General features: G+C 43.9%; 1 protein-coding gene across 4 annotated transcripts in view; it reads right to left on the bottom strand.

Moving 5' to 3' along the window:
* KIAA1217 (KIAA1217 ortholog) overlaps positions 1–22,035 on the bottom strand; it is a 325,759-nt gene extending 303,724 nt beyond the window's left edge. For all 4 annotated transcript variants that reach the window (XM_036844418.1, XM_036844419.1, XM_036844420.1 and 1 more), the window contains exons 1-2: positions 21,966–22,035; positions 11,810–12,093 (exon numbers count right to left, since the gene is read on the bottom strand). In XM_036844418.1, coding sequence (XP_036700313.1) covers positions 11,810–12,093; positions 21,966–22,035 — 354 coding nt within the window. The remainder of the gene's footprint in view (positions 1–11,809; positions 12,094–21,965) is intronic.
* Between the last annotated feature and the right edge of the window lie 2,556 nt (positions 22,036–24,591).

The raw sequence follows: 24,591 nt of genomic DNA on the forward strand, positions 1-24,591 counted from the left end.
GTGGTACCCTGTGCCTGCCATTCTGAGCTTTCTGCTGGACATTCAAGGTCCAGTACAATCTGACTTCCCTTTACTTAACTCCACTGACCTCCCCCCCCTTGTCCAAATGGCACTCCCACCTCACTTAGACTGGCCTACTCATTGACTCACCAGGGAGCCACCTCCATTCTTGTCACATCACTGCCTCTCCTGGCCACTCCCCTCCATCAGAATGTCTCCACATCTTCATCATATCATTCAGATCATAATCTGTCAATAACCTTGCCATAGATATTTGCTGAATACCTACTATATACTGGGCATTGAGGAAATAGATAATTAGGATAGGCTCCTGTCGCCAAGACCCTCAATCATTCCATGAGACTCCATTCAACATCTGATCTCCTGTATGAAACCTTCCCTCTCTGAAATCTCCCACTGCTCTGAATACAAGCTTTCTCATAACATTCCACCACTTTCTAATGTGTCCCATGAAACAAGAGTCCCCAACAATAAGTATTCAGCAAATAGGTTTGGGAAACACTGCCTACTTCATTCCTCACCCACCTGCTCCCAAATCTCCAACCTGGGATTCACAATGCCTTCTGGCATATTAAAAGATCTGACCAGCCCTGCAATGTAGAAATTCATTTAACTGTGGTTAACCAAGAATGTCCCCAAATTAGAAACTTTCTCCCCATTCCCCAAACAGCTATTAACAGCCCAGGGATCTAGGATTCTGTAGAACATACTTTTACAAAATGCTGGTCTTGATCATTGCCATTGAGAACGTACACTGTTTCGTGCTGCGCTAATGGCACTGGCCTTGACTTCCCCAGGAGAATGCTCTCCTTGATGAGAAGAGTTTTGACATGCGTTCAACACCTGCTACAGTACAGATATATTATCTCATGTAATCAGCACCCCAACACTATTATCTGTCTCATTTCTATGGTTAAGAAAAAGCCTCAGGGAAACGGACTGACTGTCCTGCAGTCACACAGCTGAGTGTCTTAGCATGTTTCAACTCACTCATATCGGATCCGAAAGTTGGTACTCTTTCCACTAAAGCGATGTACACTTGGCAGGGCAGGTGTTGTGTTTTGTATTTTTTACATACTGCCCAATGCCAAGCTCATAGCGTAGGACCATGATAAGTAACCATTTGACTGGATTAATCCAAGAAAACACTGCAGGGGGAAGGATGAATAACGGCAAAGAAGTGAGCTTGATGAGTGAGGAGAGTTAGGACAATTCAGACGTTTGCAATATAACTTCTGCATCAATGTGTGGACTGCATCACACCGGTCTTTTTCCGATTCCTCAATACCAAAATTTCCATCTAATTTGGTGGCAATTTTCTCTAGGTTTTACTGATTACCACTTCCCAGGTGTCTCCTGCCACTGCACAGCTCTACTTCAGTTCTTGACTTCCCCCAACTTTCCCACCTACTCCCAGGCACCCTTCAGCAGATTTTCCAGTAGAATCTTATTTTGATTCTTTTTTTTTTTTTTTCGGAAAGCCCTTCTTAATATAGCACTGCTCTCAAGATGTGTTCTCCTGCTCTTCCACAACACTAATTAAAATGAAAGCTAACGCGGGGGTTGGTGGCACCCAATTAAACATGGATCAAAAGCCATGCGTTATGAATGATCCCCACATTCAGTATTCTTTCTCTCTTTTTCTGTATCCTGTATGATTAATGTAAACTGGATGTCAAGTTTACAAGTAAAAACTACACCCCCTTGAATTTAGTCTTTTTTCACTGAGTCCGTGCCACACATCGTACCACGTAATCTTCCAAATCTGCTGAAATACACCTCCCCCACCCTCTAAGCCACAATGCAAAATATCAGTCTTCTGGGAAGTATTTCCAGGCCAGCTCCTTCATCTGGTCCCTTGAGTAGCATCATCTGTTAAGTATCACAGCGCTCCTTCTGCATATTTTTTTACTGTTGTTTTCCATCACATCCAACTTTAGATGACTATTGTTTCCCTTTGACATATCTAACAGTATTTGCAATTTCTGAGAACAAGAAATGTTTTTATACTGATTCTTTCAGTCCTATCATATTCTTTATTCACAAGCCTCTGGTAGTTCATTAAACACATACTCACACATACACTAATATACATTCTCCAAATACACTGTGTAATCCCGTTATGACATGTGCTCCTTTCATCTGGAGGCACTGCTCTGGCAATAGAAACATTTTCTCAATTTCTACCTTTCTCAGATACACACCATGATTGATGCCATTGCTTCTCTTGTGCCAAATTCCTTTTCTTCCCCAAACTGATTAAAGGCTGATCTAATCAGGAGGCTGGTACTTCAGCCATTCTGGGATCACCACTGAATTTCTTACATATTGATGCTGGGCAAACTGCTCCCCCATTCCAGTCCTTCCTTATTTCTTCAATGTTTTGGAGTATCTTTGGATTCTGTCACCCATCAGAAAGATGGGATAATCTGGAGGATAAGAGCAAGGCTCCCACACCCAGGTCCTGGTGCTGCTACCTACCTGCTGTGTCACTTTGGGCAAGATCTAACTGCTCTGTGCCATTCTGTTAAGTAAAGTTCATAATAAATAATGCCTACCCCACTGGGTTTGGGGGAGGATGGACTATACTTATATGTGTAAATTGCAACGGTGTCACAATTTTGGCGGCTGCCAATAATCTGTAGTCCTTGTAAGTCTTCTCCACTTTTCCCACGATAAATAACAGCTGAGAAAACAGTGCTAAAGAAAAGCTGAACATTTAACTAAGATTCTCTACGTGCACGGCAGTCTGTGTAAGGGTATTTCTTCCCTCTTCCTGTTTTGACTTGGTATTATTATTTGCTCTGCATACACTGTATTAGATTTCTTAACTGCCAAGAAGTTGTTTCCTTTTCCCTTAAGATTTAGGCAAGAAATTGGTCTGTAAACCCCAATTCGGTCATTAGTTTAAACAGCTAAATATGTTTCTGATGCTAAACATGGCTATTCTACTGTCATCTTCCACTTTGGATTAGGATAAAGTAATAGCTCTAAAGAGGAAATTCTTAGCTGGGGGTCTATCTCCTTTACTATAACTTATAAGCTTTTCATTTGTGTATTTATTTATTTACAAAACATGCATAATTGTACAAAACCTATCCCCCTACAACGTTAGCCTTTTACCAGATCCCAAGCCCTCCACTATGTCTATGGTCTTAGTGTATCTGTAGTTCCCATTAGCCTTCCCTTCCAGGCTTTGCTGATACATTGATCCATGAATATCAATGCATATTTGTGAATTTTGAACACTTCACATATCTGGGTTGATCAGGGTTAAGACAAATGGGATAGACAAAAATTTGATTAATTTGGAGCTTTTCATACATGACGGAGGGACTACATCTATCCCCAAGGTATAAACTGATAGCCTGAAAGCCATGGCATGAGGCGTGATCCAGTGTGATAGAAGTTCTGCTATGACACAATGAAATTCATCAAAAATAAGTCTAAAGATGTCATTACATGGGGATTAAGAGAGACAAACCATTATGGATAAAAAAAGCTACGAGGATATACTGTACAACACAGGGAATACAGCCAATATTTTATAATAACTATAAATGGAGTACAACCTTTAAAAATTGTGGCTCAGTATCTTGTACACCTGTAACATATAATACTGTACATCGGGACTTTCCTGGCGGTCCAATGGTTAGGACTCCATGCTTCCACTGCAGGGGGCACGGGTTGGATCCCTGTTCAGGGAACTAAGATTCCAAAAGCCATGCAGTGCAGCCAAGAAATATATATAGGGGACTTCCCTGGTGGCGCAGTGGTTAAGAATCCGCCTGCCAATGCAGGGGACACGGGTTCAATCCCTGGTCTGGGAAGATCCCACACGCCACGGAGCAACTGGGCCCGTGCGCTACAACTACTGAGCCTGCACTCTAGAGCCCACGAGCCACAACTACTCAAGCCCGCGTGCCTAGAGCCTGTGCTCTGTAACACGAGAAGCCACCACAATGAGAAACCCATGCACTGCACGAAGAGTTAGCCCCCACTCGCCACAACTAGAGAAAGCCTGCGCGCAACAACGAAGACCCAATGCAGCCAAAAATAAATAAAATAAATAAATTTATAAAAAAACCCAAAAAACAAATATATATATATATAGTACATCAACTATACTTCAATGAAAAAAGGTGCCATTATATGCAGATGTAAATATATGTTAATATATTTATATTACATATAAATGTGATTGATTCTAGTGTACAGGTAGGCATAAAGTGTTATGTACAACAAAGTAGATAAAACAATTCATTACATTTGGGAAAGCTAATATAAGGAAATTGGGGTGGGGGAGGATTTCTTTCTGAAACTAAATTCCACAGCCAAAATCTGCATAAACCAAATATCCCTGTAGGTGCTAGAACCAAGATGCTATGGTGAAGGGAAGTGACAGATGCCACTTCTGGGCCAACATATTTAAGAGGCTGTGCAGAACCATTGGCTCTCTCTTTCCCTGTCATGGTGACTTGGAGTCCATGTGTTAAGATGGCATCACCACACCATGGTTATAGCCTGAACCACAAAGTCATTGCAAGGACAGCTTCTCTGGAGAGGTGTGCAAATAACTGACTTTGTGTGCATGAGAAATAAAACGTTTTTGTGTCATATCAGAAAACCTACAGGGTTTACTTGTTATGCAGCATAATCAAGACCATCCTGATTAACACATCAGTTGTAAGGTATACCTCTCTTCTTGACTCCTTTCTCTTTATAACTCCCATTTGAATGGGGCCAGCCAGCTACTGAAAGCTAGCATGCAGGGGGGAGAAGTCAGCAGAGGTAACCTTCACCCTCATCTGTGATTTGTGACATCAAACGCATTCCCCACAATAGTATGTTACTTGCTTTGCCCTAAAATCGTGTTACCCTCATTCTTCGTCTGGGAGGCACAGAGCACAGCCCTTGAAATCACAGGCTCCCTGCGACTGGCAGTATTTTGATCTGGTAACACTGCCTCCTCTCATCTATGAACTTGGCTTTTCATCCAGAAAGCTTCCTCTACTGAAGGTAAGGTCAAGATCATACAAATAGTTGGTAGCACACTTTGCTTTTTAAAAACTATTTCACTTTCTACATTCTGTGTATACTTCACAGAAACATTCCATAGGTCCTGATAATTTCCTTGTTTTTTGCAAGACAGAGGTTTTTTGGTTTTTTTTCCCCCCTCTTTCTTTCCATTGTTGATACCCTTAATTGTTCTCAGTGAGTTACTAAGGAACAGGGGTAAGAATGCCTTCATTCTACCACCTGGAAACAGTGCTCACTTCTTAATACCTGCTCTTCTGATTCAAATGCAGTTAAGACTTCTCTTGTCTTCTGTCTTTAACTGTGTGATCTTCATGATTCTTGACAAAATCAGTTATATACCATCTGATAAGGAGATGTCAGTCAAAGGAATGGATGTTTATTTTTTAATTGACGTAGAGTTGATTTACAATATTGTGTTAGTATCTGGTGTACAGCAAAGTGATTCAGTTATATATATATGTTTTTTCAGATTATTTTCCATTATAGGTTATTATGAGATATTGAATATAGTTCCCTGTGCTATACAGTAAATCCTTGTTGCTTATCTATTTTACGTACAGTAGCTTGTATCTGTTAATCCCATCTTCCTAACTTATCCCTCCTCTCCTCCCTTTCTCCTTTGGTAAACAAAAGTTTGTTTTCTATGTCTGTGAGTCTGTTTCTGTTTTGTATATAGATTCATTTGTATTATTTTTTAGATTCCACATATAAGTGATATCATATGATATTTGCCTTTCTCTCTCTGACTTACTTCACTTAGTATGATAATCTCTAGGTCCATCCATATTGCTGCAAATGGCATTATTTCATTCTTCTTTACGGCTGAGTAATATTCCATTGCATATATATACCACATCTTAAACCAACTGACTGTTGATGGGCACTCTGGTTGTTTCCATGCCTTAGCTATTGTAAATAGTGCTGCTATGAACATTGGGGAACATTTATCTTTTCAAATTAGAGTTTTTGTCTTTTCCTATGTACGCCCAGGAGTAGGATTGCTGGATCATATGGTAGCTCTATTTTCAGTTTCTTAAGGACACTCCATACTGTCTTCCATAGTGGAGGAAGGGATAATGTTGAGCTTGAACTTGAAACTCTAGTTCCAAGTTCCATAGTACAGCTCTTCACTAATGGATAAAGTTCTTTAGAGGCTGTTTAAAAGACTAGCATGAACTAGAACTTGAGATGGTTCTGAGTAAACAGACTGATAGATATCTTCCTTATCTTCACTTCCACAGTTGGCAGCATAATTACATGCAGGCTCCAGATATGCTGGACTACATACAGTAGACAGTGGAAGTGGTGCCCAACTCATCAGGAACGGAGAAAACAGCTCTAGTGTCATTTCCACACGGACACACAAGAGAGACCTAGGGAGACCTGAGGGGCACTCAGAGACAGCGACAGGTCGGACAAAATGCCTCCTGGACTTACGGACCCCATTTCAGATACTGTCATTGTTCATGTACTTATCTCCTTATTTTAACCCTCCACAATGTTCACGTTAAAGGAAAATAACCTTTATAGCTCTCTCACTCTTTGTACTGAATGGAAGAACACATTAGACTTTCAAGTTAAAATGTACAGTGGTCCCTGGGAGCCATGGGGGATTGGATCCAGGACCCCCCTCGGATACCAAAATCCAAAGATGCTCAAGTCCCTTACATAAAATGGCATAGTATTAGCATATAACCTATGTACGTCCTCCCATATACCATAAATCATCTAGGTCACTTATAATACCTAATACAATAGAAATGTTATATAAATAGTTGTAAATATAATGCAAAGGCTATAGAAGTAGTTGCCAGAGCTCAGTAAATTCAAGTTTTGCTTTTTGAAACTTTCTGGAATTTTTCTTTCCCAATATTTTCTATCTGCGGTTGGTTGAATCCAAGGATGTGAAAGCCGCAGATACGGAGGGCCGACTGTGTTCCTCTTTCCTCCAAAGATTTGACCACATTAGATATAAGAATACACATAAACTAATACTCTGTAGAATACTATATACCTAGTTAGTTAAATAGAAATTCTGTGTGTAACTAGGAATAAGGACTGAAAAATTATTTTCAGAAGGGTTTCTGAGACTAGGAGCGGACAGCTGGCTTCTGTAGGAGAGAGGCCAGTTGGACATCTGTTTCTTCACTAGAAAAGACATGAAAGAAGAGCATTTCCAAACTGTAGAGTGACACAGTGACGATGACTGCGAGAGATGGCTGAACTACAGACCTTTCTGAACTCAGAGCTATTTCAAAAAAGTAACTTTCTGTCAAGGTAAAATATATACTCGAATCTATTTTCTATGGTTATCTCATATGCTCGGGAACTGAATAAGATTTCTCTTTTTAAAGAAATGGCAATGGAATGAATGTCTCTATTGCCTGACCCACTGTGAGCTACGTAATTTGTTATCAAAACTTTAGAAAAATGAAAGGCAGAGGAAGCAAATACCAAGGTCAATAACAAATGGAGAGACCACAGACTTGGGAAATTCAGACCCTGGCCGACCTGCTGGCTTCTTGACTTGAGGGTAATTGTTTATTTAGCCTTCCTTAGCTTCTCAGCCTCAGTCCCTTCTGACTGACCAAACTGTCATCAATCTCTTTACCCCTGGATTCCCCACCGCTCTCTATCTGTACCAAACAAATGGTACCCATCACATTCTAATTGTATTAGAAATATTCACTCGTTCATTTATTCATTCAACAAAAATTAATCATGCCTAATTTTGGTTGCGTGCTCCCTTAAATGCTGACTTTACAAAGGTGATTCAGACAAAGTTCTTGCTCCAAAAGCATATTTTAGATGGGAGAAGAAACATAAGTAAAAGCACAATAAAGGCACGATTAGATGCTACAATACAGGTACTGCAAGATGCTATGACCAGCTCAGCAGGTGTGACATTTAGGCTGGATCTGGAAAGATTAGTCTCTGTATGTGAATGCCTTATTTCTTTTACTGACTTGAAGGCAGGGGCCGTGCCTCTTTGTCTGTATTTCTCACAATGCCTTTTCCATGGTAGGTGCCAAATAAATATACATGGGATGAATAAGTGAAAGAAATCCAAATTTGAAGCTTTTAATGAAGGAAAAATACAAGCGAATTTCAGAAATATAACAAAATTGTGCTCTGACAATGGGAAAAATTAACACCTTCAGGTACTCAAATATGTGTTGATAAAAAAGTGAAATGACTTTAAACACTAATTGGAAAATGAGAGCCTCCGAGACTCTTCTTTTGGACATCACAAATCAGAATACTGTAATGCTAAGAGCTGCCACTGAAACAGGAAGAGAATCCATCATTTTCTTTCTCAATACTCTGTGATATAGGTATTATCTTCCCTTGACAAATGAGGTAACTGAAACAGAAAGATTAAGTCATCAGCTCCAAATCATACACCGAGCATATGGTGGAGAGTGGATTCCAACCCAGTCCTGCCGGACCCCAGAGCCAAGCCTTTCACTGCCAGATGATGCAGCTTCACAGCCTGACCGCCTCACAGGAGTATGCTGGGGAGTAATAAAGATTCCGTCTACTACATGCAGATAAGCTCTATCCTGTAATACTGTCATCTGCATTTTTTAAAGATAGTAGAAGAGACTAAAGGAAACCTTTGTGCTTTTCAATAATTTAGACTGAAGAAAATTCTTGACTGACTTATTTTCAAAGTCTCCACTATAAGTTTTCAACCAGGAATCTTCCAAGTGTTTGAATTCATATTTCAAAACATAAGGCGTGCTCTGATTCTCCTGATGTTTGATACCAAGGAATTAGAACCTGGATTCCCTTAGCACCAAGATATTTCATGTATAGTACCGGATACAGCATTTTCGTCACGTTATTCTTGATTTCTCTCACTGGCACTCTTCTCACTAAGGCCACCTTTATGGGAAGAAACCAAGAAAACAGCCACCAGAAGAGTATGTGGTGTTTACAAACTCCATATCTGGAAAGTGCATCAGACTTGTGATATTTGCATTCCTCCTTATGGCCGGTCACGTGATCTTCCTGTAAAAGAAGCCTGGAATAATCCATTGTCAGAAGGTCAGGGAGGAACAAAGGGTGTTGTGGAGAAGAGGATAGGAAAGAGGAAATGGGCAGTAGGAGAAAAAGAATGAAAAAGACAGAAGGTGAAGTGCTGTCCATAGGAATTTCCTAAGTCGTCACCTAAGCTTCTCTCTGCTGTTTACAATGCTGATTAAGGTTCCTTTGCAACACAGCAGCAGAAGGAAAAATGTATACACAGATCCAGCGTCACAGCCTTTCCCCTTTTGGATAGTCAGCTTGGAATACACAAGAACTCATCTCAAATTACCCAACGATGGGGCAGCTGACCAGCCATGGCCAGACTACATTATGGCGGAGATGCAAGTGACACGAGATTGGAGCTTGAGGCCACTCAGCCACACTCATTACTCTCTGTCTTTTGACACCATCGCCCTTTACAACCTTCTGGTTATTTTTAGGCTCCCCATATAATAACTTTATCCAAAGCCATCATCATCATGGTAGTAGCGACAATTATGACATCACAAATAATAACAGTTACAGCAATTGAAAAAACTTTTAAATGGAAAATTTACCATTTTTGACAGACTAATTTCTATATTTCTTTGCAAAATAATACATTTTAACTTCAAAAATATACATTTGCCTTCCTCACTCAACACAAATCAACTCTCTAGCCTCCTTCACCCAGATTGCTGTCCCTATAGTCTCTTTCTCTCTCTCTGTCTCTGTCTCTCTCTCTCTCTCTCACACACACACACACACACACCCCATGTCCCTTACACCCCATACACAGACCATACTATCTGCTCTATACGCAATGATTTTCAACTAATAGAACAGTGGAATAAACAAGGATTTAGACTTAACTGGATTCAAATTCCAACTTTTCTTTAGCAAATTGTATAATCGTAACTGTCCTGAGTTTCCTCAATCCGAAGAGCACTGGATAAAGTACGATGCCTCACATATTATGACACAGAGAGAGGCACAAACTCCATTGATTAAATGGATAGTGTCCAACTATCAATAGAAAATAGAGGTATTTTTGTTATATGTCAATTATATCTCAATAAAACTGGGGTGGGGAGATAAATTTAAAAAATAAATAAATAGAAATAAAAGAAAATGGGGTATTTTCTATATATGCTTGAAATGAAGATGGCCATCCTTTTCTTATTTACTGAAGAATTAATCTGCTCATCTCTACATCAACCCGGATTCTTCTTTTGTTTCTCTTCTTCTGGGCCTACTGCCTCTTGGGAATGTGAACTTTTCAACATGCAGTTCATGAGGCATATTTCACATTTTTAGGCACTCTGATAAAGATTTCATAGAAGAGAAGCTTCCACTTAAAGGGGCACAGGAGATTGAGGATAAAGTATAGATTTAAATTACTCAGGATGGTGCCAATCTCCATTTCCACGGACGATCAAAAGCCGAGTTAGACATCGCTTTTGTAACTAACTGGCAAGAGAGCAGACTTAAAACACAGAGCTTGTCTCTACCTGTCTCTCTACTAATTTCAATTAGTGTCGAAATCAATAACAGCCTGCCCTTGTCCCCGACCAGTCCTATGGCTAAGTGTGCTCTGCTTCCGTTACCATGGTCTCCATCCGCAGATGGAGACGCCTATCTGTGAGGGGTACAGAGGAGGGTGCCCCCCCCCCATCTCCTGTAACCCCAAACCCACGCTGTCTGCTAAAAAGTAACTACACACAGACAAGAAACAAAAACATCCTGAGCCACAGGCGGGTGATATCTGTATGGCTGTCAAGATAACCTGAGAAAACAGGTAGCTGATGACAGCAGAAAGCCAAGCATGCAAAAGGAAAACATCTCCGATTAGGAAAGAAAAAAGAGCAGGAAACAAAACCTTAATGTCAGCTTTTTAAGGAAAAGGGGTTTATCACAAGTCTACCCCTTTGCATGCTCTGTTTTAGCCTGAAAAATGTATGTACGTAGGTATGCATGTATTCATTCATTCACTGTGCCCAGCACTCAGTGCTATCGGGGTACACATTAGTTGGTCCCGTGCTTTACTCAGTCAAGTGATACCCGTGCATTGCCTGCACTTTACATGTATTTGTGGTTGAAGCTGGGACGCTCTTTTAGGGGAACTGCATATTCTCCGGGTCTCTCTTCTCTCACCTCCGGTTCTCTTACTGTTGCTGGTAAAGAGGGCTGAGCCGTCGGGTCAAACCAATCTGCCTCCTTCCCATAACCCCCCAAAGAGATCTGGGACAACGCAACAGTGGGCACAATCCACTCAACTATTTGTTTCCCCTTTAAACTGAAGGTCTTTACTTTCCCTCATGTTCATTAAAGAATGAGCTTTGCACGGGGAGGGGGAATCGGATGAAGGTGGTCAAAAGGTACACACTTCCAGTCATAAAATAAATACGTACTCGGGATGTAAAGTAAACATGATAAACGTAATAACACTGTTGTAGGTTATATATGAAAGCTGTTTAGAGAGTAAACCCTAAGAGTTCTCATCACAAGGAAAAAAAATTTTTTTCTATTTCTTTCATTTTGTATCTAAATGAGATGATAGATGTTCATTAAATTTTCTGTGATAATCATTTCATGATGAATGTAAGTCAAATCATTATGCTGTATGCTTTAAATGTACAGCGCCATAGGCCAATTATATCTCAATAAAAGTGGAAGAAAAAGGAAAAAAAAAAAAAAAGAATGAGCTCTGCAGAGTGAAATGGCAGCATATTTGTACCTGGTCTCTCAGCCTCTCTTGGTGGCCCATGATGGCTGTGGCATGATGGGGGTATTTCTGCTTTAGATGTTCTAGGAAAGCTTCTCTCTTACGATCCATCTCTGATGTTTGCATTCCCAGTATTTCTTTGGAACTTCGAGGTCCACCTAGGGTGTGTCTCCTTGGGATGTTTCGGGAAGATTTGGAAGCTGAAACACGACTGTTTCCATTAGAAAGGCGTTCCTTGGTTCTGCGACATTCTGCATCTTCTAAGGATGCTACCTGAAGATTGCTCTTTCCTTGTTCTGAAAAACAAAAAAGATACACCTCACAATTAATGATTTCACACTAGAAATCTCATTTACAGAGCACCAAGAGCATTTGTGGCAGCTGTTAATACATGAATGCAACTTAGCACATTTGTGCGTGTGTGTGTGTGTGTGTGTGTGTGTGGCAAGAAGGGGAGCAAATCACCAATCGAAAGAAATATGCAAAACTGCACTTTAGAAATCAAGATGTTGCAGCAAAATCTCTACAATTTCTGACTCTTTCCCTGAGGTTATTCAAAACGAGAACCCCTGGTCGGACTAGTTTGCAGGCAATTTGGGTTACCCTTCACCTTCATCTGTAATTACAGAAAAGTTAACTTCCGTGATTCTGATTATTTCTTTATTTTTAAACACAGTTTCATCCTGGTAACAGGATTTTTTATATTTTTATAATCTGAAGGTGGTTTCTGAAACATTTGTTTTATCTCCAAGACCAAAAATAGCCATTATAATCATGGACATGTGAACCACTTGAAAATTCAATTTCTCCCTGTTATCACAAACCAAGCAAGCAGAAGAATATTATTACAGGTAATAATCAAGGGGATGTAAAGGCTTAGACACGTTTTACTTGAAACAGATTTTATCTGAAATACTCAATGAAAAGGGAAGAGAGATGGTGCATTTTGAAGGTCTTGACCCAGACACCTGGCCTCTGAGCTGGCCAGGTAAGAACAAGTGATTCCTACTTAGAACTGAGCAACTGAGGCCGGCAATGACCACGCATAGGGAATCTCCACTCATTCTCAGTGGATGGCAAATGGAGTGTCAGGTTTGAATATTTCAGTTAACTGAGAAAGAGGAGTTACTTTTTTTTTTTTAATGAATTCATTTATTTATTATTTATTTATTTTTGGCTGTGTTGGGTCTTCATTGCTGTGTGCGAGCTTTTTGTAGTTGCGGCGAGCGGGGACTACTCTTCGTTGCAGTGCGCGGGCTTCTCACTGTGGTGGCTTCTCTTGTTGCGGAGCACGGGCTCTAGGCAAGTGGGCTTCAGTAGTTGTGGCACGTGGGCTCAGTAGTTGTGGCTCACAGGCTCTAGAGTGCAGGCTCAGTAGTTGTGGCGCACGGGCTTAGTTGCTCCGTGGCATGTGGGATCTTCCCGGACCAGGGCTCGAAACCGTGTTCCCTACAAGGTCAGGCGGATTCTTAACCACTGCGCCACCAGGGAAGTCCCAGGAGTTACTTCTTAAAAAAAAACCCAAAACAAAACAGAACAAAAACCAGAATAGGAAGAGGAAGTAATAAGCATTCTGAAGTACTTCAGAAGCTTGCAAGTTCTCTTCATGTAGAGCAGTTCATATACAGTAACACAGACGCAGGCAGAGTAAGGTATCCTTGTCCACTGAATTCCCTGGAAAAAGCACAGACAGGGCTGGGTCTAGGGAGTCCTGCCTTTAATCCTAGACTGAGGACAAACAACGGGACCTCTCTCAGCCTCACTGTTTTCATTAATAAAATAAGCATGGTTGAACTGGTATTAGATATGCAAATTTAAATCTTTTAAATACTCTCTATTTGTTAATTTTTAAATTATTTTTTGGCTGTGCCACGCCACGCAGCATGTGGGATCCTAGGTCCCTGACTAGAGACTGAACCCATGCCCCCTGCATTTGAACCATGGAGTCTTAACCACTGGACTGCCAGGGAAGTCCACTTTTTAAAAATTTTAAAAAAAATTTTTTTATTATAAATATACTCTAAATTATTTTAAAAAATAAGTTTCCAATTTAAGAGTGTATTTGCTAATTATTTATCTTTAAAAATTAAGTACAGGGTTTCCCTGGTGGCGCAGTGGTTGAGAATCTGCATGTCAATGCAGGGGACACAGGGTCGAGCCCTGGTCTGGGAAGATCCCACATGCCGCGGAGCAACTAGGCCCGTGAGCCACAACTACTGAGCCTGCGCGTCTGGAGCCTGTGCTCCGCAACAAGAGAGGCCACGATAGTGAGAGGCCCGCGCGCCGCGATGAAGAGTGGTCCCCGCTTGCCGCAACTAGAGAAAGCCCTCGCACAGAAACGAAGACCCAACACAGCCATAAATAAATAAATAAATAAATAAAAATTAAAAAAAAAAATTAAGTACAGAAAATACACCCAATATTTAAGAGTTCTAGACTAGAGTCTCAGAGAACTAAATCTTGATGCCAGTGATATAAACCAACACGTGTCCAGAGTTTACACATAAACTAGCTCCTCCAGAGGCAATGACACTAATACAGTTTCCCTCTTCTTTACCTAGAAATGCTTGTGTCTAGAACTGTAGGTACAACGCCCTTGCTTAGGCACAGAAAATACTGTAATCTTTGGTTCGTTGTCCTGCTCCAGTTTTTCACCCCTAGATGTGTGTTCTGGGAATAATTCTTCTCGTTTACCCTTCCCTTCTCATTACATGGCTAATTACAGCATCTCCATCAGATACTGATGAGGAAAGCGAAGGAAAAAAATAGCCCAATTAGTTCATTCTACTTTTCATTAGTTTCAGCAGTACGTTTAGAAGGGGAAATGACAGAACTATTGGATTAAAAGATATTGAAAGAAAACAAGTAAATAAAAAGGCTCTGGGACTCAGTAAGAAACCAGGGAGGCTCAACTCACTCCTGAAATAATGGAATTGAAATCTGGAAGAATGGGTGGAAATTGTTCCCTTTTCCTCAAATGATGAGAAGAGTCTTCCACTGAAAATCACTTTGAACATGGGAGCACCTCAAGTTACGCAATTATTGAGTGAAGTATTTTTTCAATAGGGAAGGGGATGGCGGTAGGAATTACATAGAAGCCCTGAGTACTAGGCCCTGCTCCACTGCCTACTCCACATGTGGTTTTAGCCAAGCCGTCTGGTGTCTGTCTGTCTTGATTTCCTACCTACAAAATGGAGAGTTCAATAATATTACCTGTGCTATTGATACTGCAGGATCAATAAGAAAATTGTGAGAAGAGAACTCGACTGTTTATTACGAGCTTTCATGCATGTGTTTCTTTGGAATTTCCCTTAGCACCCAGCCCATGCTAATCATTAGTAAGCATCCAATAAAGACCTTCGGGTTGGGGAAAAAAAAAAGATATTGGGAGATTAACTATCATTCCATTCATTTAGTTTACCTTCTCATTATATGGGCTCACGTGATGGCTACCTTATTTGTGGTTTCTTCTCTAACGACACAGAGGTAACAGGATCTACGGGATAAAGCCAGGTGCAGAAAATGCCGTATCTCAGGTTGGTAAATATGTGGGCAATCTGAAGAGGTTCAGCCTTATCTTTTTGAGTGAGTGTGTGCATGTGAGTTTTGTATTAGCCAAAATTGTTATATACGTGATATAACACAGCTGACTTCCAAATGGATTTTTACGATTACTTTTTTTTTCTTTTTTCTTTTTTTGACTGCACCGCACGGCTTGTGGGATCTTAGTTCCCCAACCAGGGATTGAACCTGTGCCCCCTGCATTGGAAGCACGGAGTCCTAACCACTGTACCGCCAGGAAATGCCTTTGATTACTTTTGACATCATAAAAATAATATATTTTAAAAGTCATCCAGGACACCTAGATTAATTAGCAGGACAGAATCGCTGGGAAGGTGATTTCTTCACCTGGAAATAACACACAAATATCCCCATCCACCCATAAGGATAAACACTCCTGTTCTTCAGCTACCAACAAGGGCAGAAAGTTCCACTCGGCCTTGCTTTGCCACACAGACTCACAAGAACTATTCTGTTTCATCTCAGGATCCTCAGAAGGGGTCAAAACAGCCAGAACAGCAGTCCCTTGGAGACTGAAAAGAGTTTTGCACGTTCTTTGAAATAAATCGGGAAAGGGGCGGGGAGGGGCAGAGCTGGAGTTCAGAGTCCATCTGTCAACGTCCACCTTTGAGCAGCCCCCGACTCTGTGACCCTCCAAGCCCCACCCTTCCTAACACTGCCCACTAAGAAGGTCACGTCAATCTTAGGTTACTTTTCCATTTTTTCTGTCTTGTGGATTCTTCTAAAATGTCTCCAGGGGCTTACGGAGGTTTAAGGCGAGGTGGAGGACAGCAGCGAATGGCACCAGTGCACAGCCCGGGGCAGACATCTAACTGCCCTGGGCGCCCACTCCCTCCCCGGCCTCACCTGCCTGCCCCTCACTCAGCTCTGGGCCCCACCTGCTCACGGGGCCCCACCAGGCCCCTGCTCCACTTTCACGGCACCCATAACAACCCGACGCCGTTCCCACACGAAGCCTCCCGGTCACTGGAGCCTTTCCCACTATGAGACTCAGTTCTTGGAAGCTACCGACTCCCACGCCCGAGGGACAGGAGACGGCTCTCCCGTTCCGGTCATCCGGGGAGAACGGGATCTTTCAGCCGAGCAGGAAACAAACAAAGGGGAGCAGCAGAGGGTGTGTGGTCACAGTTCCTCAGCGCGGAGTCAGAGGTCTCAAGTCCCACCCATTCCGCACTATCCACGTGGACATGCTGCCCAAGGCGTGGAAACAGAAACACAGTTCTAACCTTGCCTGCAGTGCGCTTTGGTGCTAACATTTAAGTCTGGGTGTGTCAAGCTGTTTGCTATTCTGGGAATCGGTGTCAAACAAATAATGAAGCTGGAGCCTGAAGACAAGGCTTCCAGTTTTCCCTCCCTGCCCCTCCCCAGCCCAGAGCCATCCCTCCCAGCAGCTCGTTTCCAGCAGGGCCAAGAGCAAGACGGGAGCTTCCAGTGGAGAATGGCCCCTCCAACCTTTCCCAAGCAGGAGTGGGTGGGGATCAAGAGGGCAGAAGTGCCAGAGAGAGACTCTTCTGAGTTTCAAAGGGCCTCCTGGCTGGGATGGAGACTTCTGGAAAGGAAAAGTAGAAAGTGGGGACATGGGGAGGGGCAGGTATGTACCAGGTATGCTGGGGAGGTGGTGGATTATGGAAGATGGGTCATCCAAAGGTAAACACCCACACAGCAAATCATCCTGCAGGCGGGAGACTGCGGGAGCTGCCGAGACTGGCTTCTTGGCCCCCGCTCGGGTTGCCTGGGCTGGGTCGGCTGACCTGCAGTCCGGGATCTGGACCTGGCATCATTTAGGCATTCCACGCCTGCCTGCTACCTGAGAGCCAGGAACAGGGCTGATGGCTTTCCTGACACTGTATTCCTGGGTCAGATTAGGCAGGCCCTGGCCTCCTAGGGAAGGAGTCCCCCACTGCTTCACAGCGGCTGCTGGTCAGCTGTCTCTAAGGTGTCGCTTTTTCAATTGTGCCGGGATGCTCTCTTGCATCGGAACATCGCGGGGAGTTGCAGCTTTGACTCGCTGTACAATCTATCTGGATCTACCACGGCAGCAGCCACATTTTGTCTGTCCGTGTATTCAAACCATAACATACTCCTGTGCACACAGAAGAAAAGTGCATTTTCCAGTCCCCTTCATCTAGCTGGGGCCTTGTTCTAATCCCGGTCAATGCAATGTGGGCAGAAGTGACGTGGGCCACCAGTAGTCCTGGCCCCTGACCTCCTGAATAATCTTCCGTGCCCTTTCTCTTTCCCCTTTGGCCGGTTAAATGCAAAAGCTCCAGCAGAAGCCTCCCAGAGCCTGGGGAATGGCGTCATAAGTAGACAGAAGGAACCTAGGTCCCAGGGTGGCCTGCAGGTAAACCATCCAGCAGATCCACTCGGCCAAGAATGTCCACGTTCCACTGCGTTCAAAAAAATTAACCTTGATTATGCTAACCCACAGACATTACAGCAATCAGGTTATCTGACTCCTATGTATCACATATTCTGTTGGGGGCCCACAGGGTTCCTCAGTTTGCCAGCTCTCTTGCTAATATCATAAAGATCACCACCAGAGACAAATTGGCACAGAAATTACAGCTGAAACCAGATCATTATGTACATTCCTCTAAAAACCTTACGAAATTTTAAAAAAGAGAAGGTTTCTGGTAGAGATTTTAGACAAAATAGCAACAGCCCCTCCCCTACCCAGGAAAGCATTCTTGTCTCAAAGGTTGGTTTGCTGATTAATTGATCGATTCAGTTTTTGCAAATATTTATTGAGTGACTGCTCCAAACACTGAAAGGGGTTAGGAAGTGTAGTGAAATGGCGATCTAGACAGACTTAATTCCCTTCCCTCAAAGAGGATCCACATTATAATTAGGGAGACAGACAACGAACAGATAATGTGTATATAAATGTCACATAGCGATAAGTGCTCTGAAGGGTAAAGCAGGATAAGAGACAGAAACTGATGGGGTAATTTCAGAGGAGACCGGAGCAGAGACCAAAATGCCTGGGACTCCCCGAGCTTGCACCCTGTGGAGCTGCCAATACTATTTTTTTTTCCGGCTTCACTGAGATATAATTGACATATAACCTTGTCTGAGTTTGAGGTGTACAATGTATTGAATTGATACACTTATATATTGTGAAATGATTACCACCATAGTAAATACTAGTATCTTAAGACACGGGAGAATCAGGGCTGGTAGAGGTAAGCAGGTGGCTGACTGCACTTCACTTGCACAGGGGTTTCAAGACCTCTGAAGGCCAGAGCGAAAGCAGTCACCTCAGGGCTGCTGTGGGCAGACGTGCACCCCCGGGAACCCCCAGGACCACTCTGAGGCGCCCAGGGCCTCCAAAGGAAGTGTGATACGGTCAGATTCAAATTCAACTGCTAATTACTAAGCACCTCTCTGCACTTGGAAGTACCCTTTCACACTGTTATTACTCACTAGCTGACGATTTAGCCCTGGGAGCCTCATTTATAAGAGCTATTCTCGAGGTGACCATATGCGCCCAGTTTGCCAAACAGTTCTGGGTTACAACTGTCGTCCCAGCGAAATTATTTATAGCATTCCCCCCTTTCACTCTCAAAACTGTCTCGGTTTGAACAAGTTACATGATCACCCAAGGGATCCTTATCTATTGTAGATTGATAAACTCAAAGCCCGGGGGTGGTATAATTAGCCTTCAGTTCAGCGCGTATTTCTTGATCGCCTGTCTCATGCCTGGTGCTCAGTTAGGTGCTGGGGATGTGAAGACAAAGAAGGCATGTTCTCTGCCCCCGAACACCACACTGCCACCGGCATTACGATGCCAAATACGATCAAGTGTGCAAGGATAGGAATGGGCGTGTGGTATCTCGGGTGATGCGGGCATCACAGGCCTGGCCTCCCTTGCGTGGGCCTCTTGCGCATCAAAGAACTGGAGATGAGGCCACACTCCTTCACAGCACCATTTTCACCCAGGACTCAACCGGATCTTAGAAATCTAACCGGGATACTTAGCTCCCTTCCACAATCTCTCCAGCCACCACTTCCAGCCTCCCTGACCTCTAAATGCTGGTGTGCCCTGGGGCGCATCTCTGAGACCTTTCCTTCTGCACATGGACCCAATCTTAATCCATCTTTCACAATCCCCGGTCCCCTCTCCTCAATTCCAGCCATGAATATCCAAATCGCAATCAACATCTCCACTTGGATGCCTGATAAGCCTCTCGATCCTACCAAATCCATAAGATTTTCTGCTCTACACCCACTTGCAAGCCATTAAACACCCTCTCAGCTACTCCTCTCAAACACTTTCCCATTTAGGTAAATGGCAACTCCCCAAAGGCGCAGACCAAAATTTCTGAACTCATCTCTGACTCCTCTGTCTCTCGTATACCCCACATCCAATCCCTTGGCAAATTTGGTTTCATCCTCAATACTCTACTACCCTACCCGCTGGTCCAAGCTAGGGCCTGGTTTACTGTGGAAGCCTCCCAACTGGGCTCCCTGCCCTCCCCCACTCCCACTGGGGTGACTCTCAGTACAGCACCCAGGATCTACCCTTTATGAGACCGCTCAGACCTGCCAGCAGCTCCCACCTCCCTTGAAACGGAAGCCCAAGTCCTTACTACACTCTCACAGGCCCTACCTGATACGGCCTAGAATTATCTCTTAACCTCTTTTCTTCCCGTCCTTTCCCCACTCTGTTCTTTGAAAATGCTCTTCCTGTTCCTTCCCTCACTTCTTTCGGGGATGCTTGTTCAAATATCACAGCAGTGACGTTCTCCCTAATGACCTTACTATGGGTTCACCCCCTGCCCCCTCCCCACACTCAATCCTCCCTTTCCCTGCCTTATTTTTCCCCACGGCCTTATTTCCACCTAACAGAGTTACTAGCTAAAATAAAAGATGCCCAGTTAAATTTGAATTTCAGATAAATAACAAATAATTTTTAGCATAAGTATGTCCCGAATATTGCATGGGATATACTGATACTAAAAAATTATTTGCCATTTATCTGAAATTCAAATTTAACTGAGCATTCTGTATTTTTCTTTGCCAAATCTGGTAACCCTGCCATCTAATATGCCATCTATTTTCCTTATTTGTTCATTGTCTAGCTCCACCACTCCCCTTCCCCCCAAACTTGGCCCTTTGAATAAAAATTCAATGAAGGCAAGTGTTTTTAGTCTATTTTGGTCATTGCTGTATCCCCAGCAGCTAAAACAGTAACTCCCAAGTAACAGACGCTCAATATTCATTGAATGAATGAATAAAGAAAGTGATCACACTCAGTCTGACCGTCTCCAGCCGCTGAAGTATCTTCGAATTGCTATGGTTGTTTGAAAGTCGTTTCTTAAATCGGTCCCACTCTTGTTGCCCCTCTAGATTCTGAGTATTTTTATTTCAACAGAAGCGCAGAGGTTGAATTCTTGCTGTAGGATCCTGTCTATCAAAATGGGGAGAGAAAGGGAGGCGAGGGAGCCCCACTGAGGAGAGCGTGGTGCTTTGGAAGCACAAACACAGCCGGCTAGTTGATGGCTACGCGACTGGGATTCTCCAGGGTTTACTGGTCTTAAGGTTTCCTGCATTTCACTGGTGGGGGGCTGGGAGTGTGTGTGTGTCTATCTCTTCTAATTAATTGCATTTTCTTCTGTCTGGCTTAGTTTTGCATTTTCGGTGTGGATGAGTCATTTGTTACTTCCCTTTTGCCTTTTTAAAAAACACACACCTTTTCCCCTGTGCATTGTTGCTTCTCCCACGCACATCACAGCAGCCCCGCAAACACCATTACTAACTGGCCCCCGGATGAACCTGGGGTAGGCTGGGGGCTGGGGGCTTCTCGATTGTTTGGTGTCCGAACATGCTGCCTGTATGATACTGCAGGGTAGGCTCTGGAATCACAGACGTCAGACACCGGACAGCAAAGGAGTCCTTTCTCCACTGCAACCCAACCCCACTGCAAAATTTCTTTGGAACAACATAAGCTTCTGGAAATTCCCTACGGAAAACACAAGTCTATTATAAACACAAAGGGAAACTGCTCGGAGAAATTTTACCAAAATTATCTAACAGCTCCCAACTTTTGAATTAAAACATACAGAAAATTCACCGAGTTTTCCATCTCTCCCCCACTTGGACAAGTGCACCCCTGCTGTTCCGATCTGGAAAAGAAAACAGCCCCAAACTCTGCGATTTAACTCTCAAATACGACAAAACTTGCATCCAACGTGCCTTTGCCTCATGGAATCCCCCAACCAATGAATGGAAGTGTTGCCGTCCCAGAGAGAGCTTTCCAGAAAGAGCTCCTCTCTCCCACGGCTGGAGCAGTGAGTATGAAAAGCTGCTTTTAGCGATATATTTGTCATTGCCTAGAGATCTAGCACGTACTGACGGCTTACGGGGCTACAAACGTGACATCACCCCGCCACTTCTTTTGCTGCTTAAGCAAATCCTTCCAGAGATAAAGTCCAGCTCACAGCTCTCCACTCAGTTTGGGAAACGCACCACCCCAAGAAATACGCCTTTTCTGTGCCAGGCACCCGGTCTGCAGTTCTAAAAGCAGCAGCGGCGAGGGACACGCGGAACCGTAACTCCATCTTTGAATGAGCCTGTTACTTACCCTGCATCTGTCTGCTGTCTGCTGAGTAAGGAAGGCACGGCTCACATTTCTGGCTTTCATTTTCTTCCATTGTCCCTGCCTACGGCCCAGGCCCTTCGCTGGTCTTTAAACTTCAGAGCGCAGTTCTGAAAAAGCTCCCAGAAAGCGCCTGGAAGGGGGCCCGGGGGTGGGGAGGAGGGGACGGTGCGAAACCCCACCCCAAACTACTCTCCACTCCGGTACAAAGTCTCTCTCGCCGGGGAAAACTGCATTCCAGCGCCGGGCCTCCCGCGTCCCCCCGCGCGCGCGTCCCCGCGTCCGTCCGTCTGTCCGCCCGCCCGCGGGCCGGGCCCCCGAGGAACGCGGGCTGTGCCCCGGCCAGCCCCGCGCCGCGCGCTCCCGTCGGCCCCAACAGGTGATGCGCTCTCCTGCCCGGGACCCGCACGGCCTGTGGCCCTTGCCACCAACTGCGGCGACTCCGCAGCCTAGGAAGGAAAACATTTCCCAGGATCGCCGGCAGGAGCCTTTGCTGGAAGCCGGTTCTCCCGTCTCTTTAATCTCAGACACAGAATCAGCCTCCCCAATAGGCTGATATCCAGAGAAATAAACAGCCGACTGCGGAACGTCCCAAATTTCAGTGAAATCCCATTTTAAAAGGACAATGAGAAAGACAGGGTATATGCTGAAGGTTCTTGAGTAAACACTTCCCGGCACCAACTGTTTAGAGCTTGATTAACAGACACAAAGAGGCAGCTGACTTTTCACGCAATCAATTTCAATGTCTTCAGCTGGACTTTTAAAAGTTTGTACTCCTTTCCCTACACTTTCTCGACTCTTCTTCCTCTCCCCAACACACACACACACACACACACACACACACGTTGATCACAAATCTGAAAACTAAACTAGTAAAATCAACCTTTTGAATCTCTCCAGTTAATTACTTTAAAATATTTGAATGGATTCAATGCTTTTCTTTGGAAGGGACAGAGTTACATCCAACTTACTCATTCTCCCTTTAAACTACCTACAAATATTTATTTTGTTCTTTACCCAGTCCTTGAAACACTGGCAAATTTCCCAGAAAGTGAAAAGAGGAGGCACAGTATCCACACACACACAAAAAATACGGGAAAATAATCTGAGCAATGTGGGTGCTGCTGTTTCAGATATGGACAAGTAACACACTCACTGGTTGGGAGAGCGTGATATTTTAATCTGTAGGAGCCCCATCATTTTGGGGGGTGGGGAACACAGTGGTTAGGCTGCTGACCATAACTTGACCCAGTTTACAGGTCATTCAGGCAAGGTTTTAAATTTAGATGAAGAATGTGTACAGAACAATGGCTGGCCTATCCTCCAGGTTCTGACCTTGAGTCACCTGTGTGCTTTGGCAGCGTGGGGGACATATTTTGGCCATTTAGGAGAAAAAAGATTCAGAAGGCTGTAAAGGACAAAGAAAAGTCATCCTGCCGGGAAGTGAGCTCAAGTCACATCAGGAAGGGAAGAAGAGACCCCTCAACTCCTAAAAGAATTTTTCTTGAAACCCAAGAAGTGGTAGATCATCCAGAAAGTTAAAGCCAAGCCTGGTAGCACGAAGGCAGGCAGTTGGGTTTGAAGGGGCAGGTAACTCAAGGACTCCGTGACTTTGCAACAGAATGACCTGGTACTCTTGCTTTAAGGAGGAACTAATCTTAAACAGTTTCTGTACTGGTGGCCTGCGGCAAAAGCCAGACGAATCTCCTTTTAACCTGACTATTTCCTTGGGTACAAAGTGCTTATGAAGGAGGGATCTGTGTTCAGGCCCCCAGGTCCAGATTATCCGGATCCTTGTATAGATGTTGTGTATTTGTCTTCAGATGATTCACGCCAGAAAGGATGGGGGCGGGGAGAGACAGCAACTCTGCAGCACCAGATCACCAGCCTAAACCAGACGTCCCTGGGTTTTGGGCTCGGACACCAACCCGACTTGATGTGGCGTGTGCAGAGCCTGCTCCTGGCACTTGCTACCTGTCACTTGACACAGTACAGAGGCAAAGGAGAGTACAGGGTCCCAGGATGAAGGAGACAGCAAGGCACCTACAATGGCGGTCCTCAACAACCAACAGCACCCTGCCCTACCTGGGGCCCTTCCACACTAGCTCAATCCAGGCAGAAAAGATTCATTTTGAGATGCAGATTATGCCTGCCTGGGGCTGTTTGGAAAGTGTGAGAGCAGATGAGCTCCTCTTGCTGATTCCCGGATAAGCAAGATGGGGGCAGCTCTCCCAACCGTCTTGAGCTCTGCTTAGTTTCCTGGCAGCCCAAGGAACCCCCTTGGGGGACCACGTGTCTTAGCTGATCGAACCCTCCCCTCCCCCAAAGCAAAGCAGACTGCTGCCTCTGTAGACATTCCTCGAAGCAGAATTCTCTGGGGAACGCACAAAAGAAAAAGGCATTAGCAGTGTAGATCATTAACATAAATCATTAAGGACCACAAAATTTAGACATATTTACAGTAAAACATGTTCTCCTGGAGTCAAACTTTCTGACCATTCTGTGGGGAAAAGCTTCTTCTCTACTCATTACTGGCCCTTTGTTCCTCCTCCTTGAGAACAGGAACTGGAAACACTTTGAGAGGCTCTGTGTTAATGCCATGGCACTATTC

This window comes from Balaenoptera musculus, chromosome 2 (genome assembly GCF_009873245.2).
Source record: "Balaenoptera musculus isolate JJ_BM4_2016_0621 chromosome 2, mBalMus1.pri.v3, whole genome shotgun sequence".
NCBI lineage: Eukaryota > Metazoa > Chordata > Mammalia > Artiodactyla > Balaenopteridae > Balaenoptera > Balaenoptera musculus.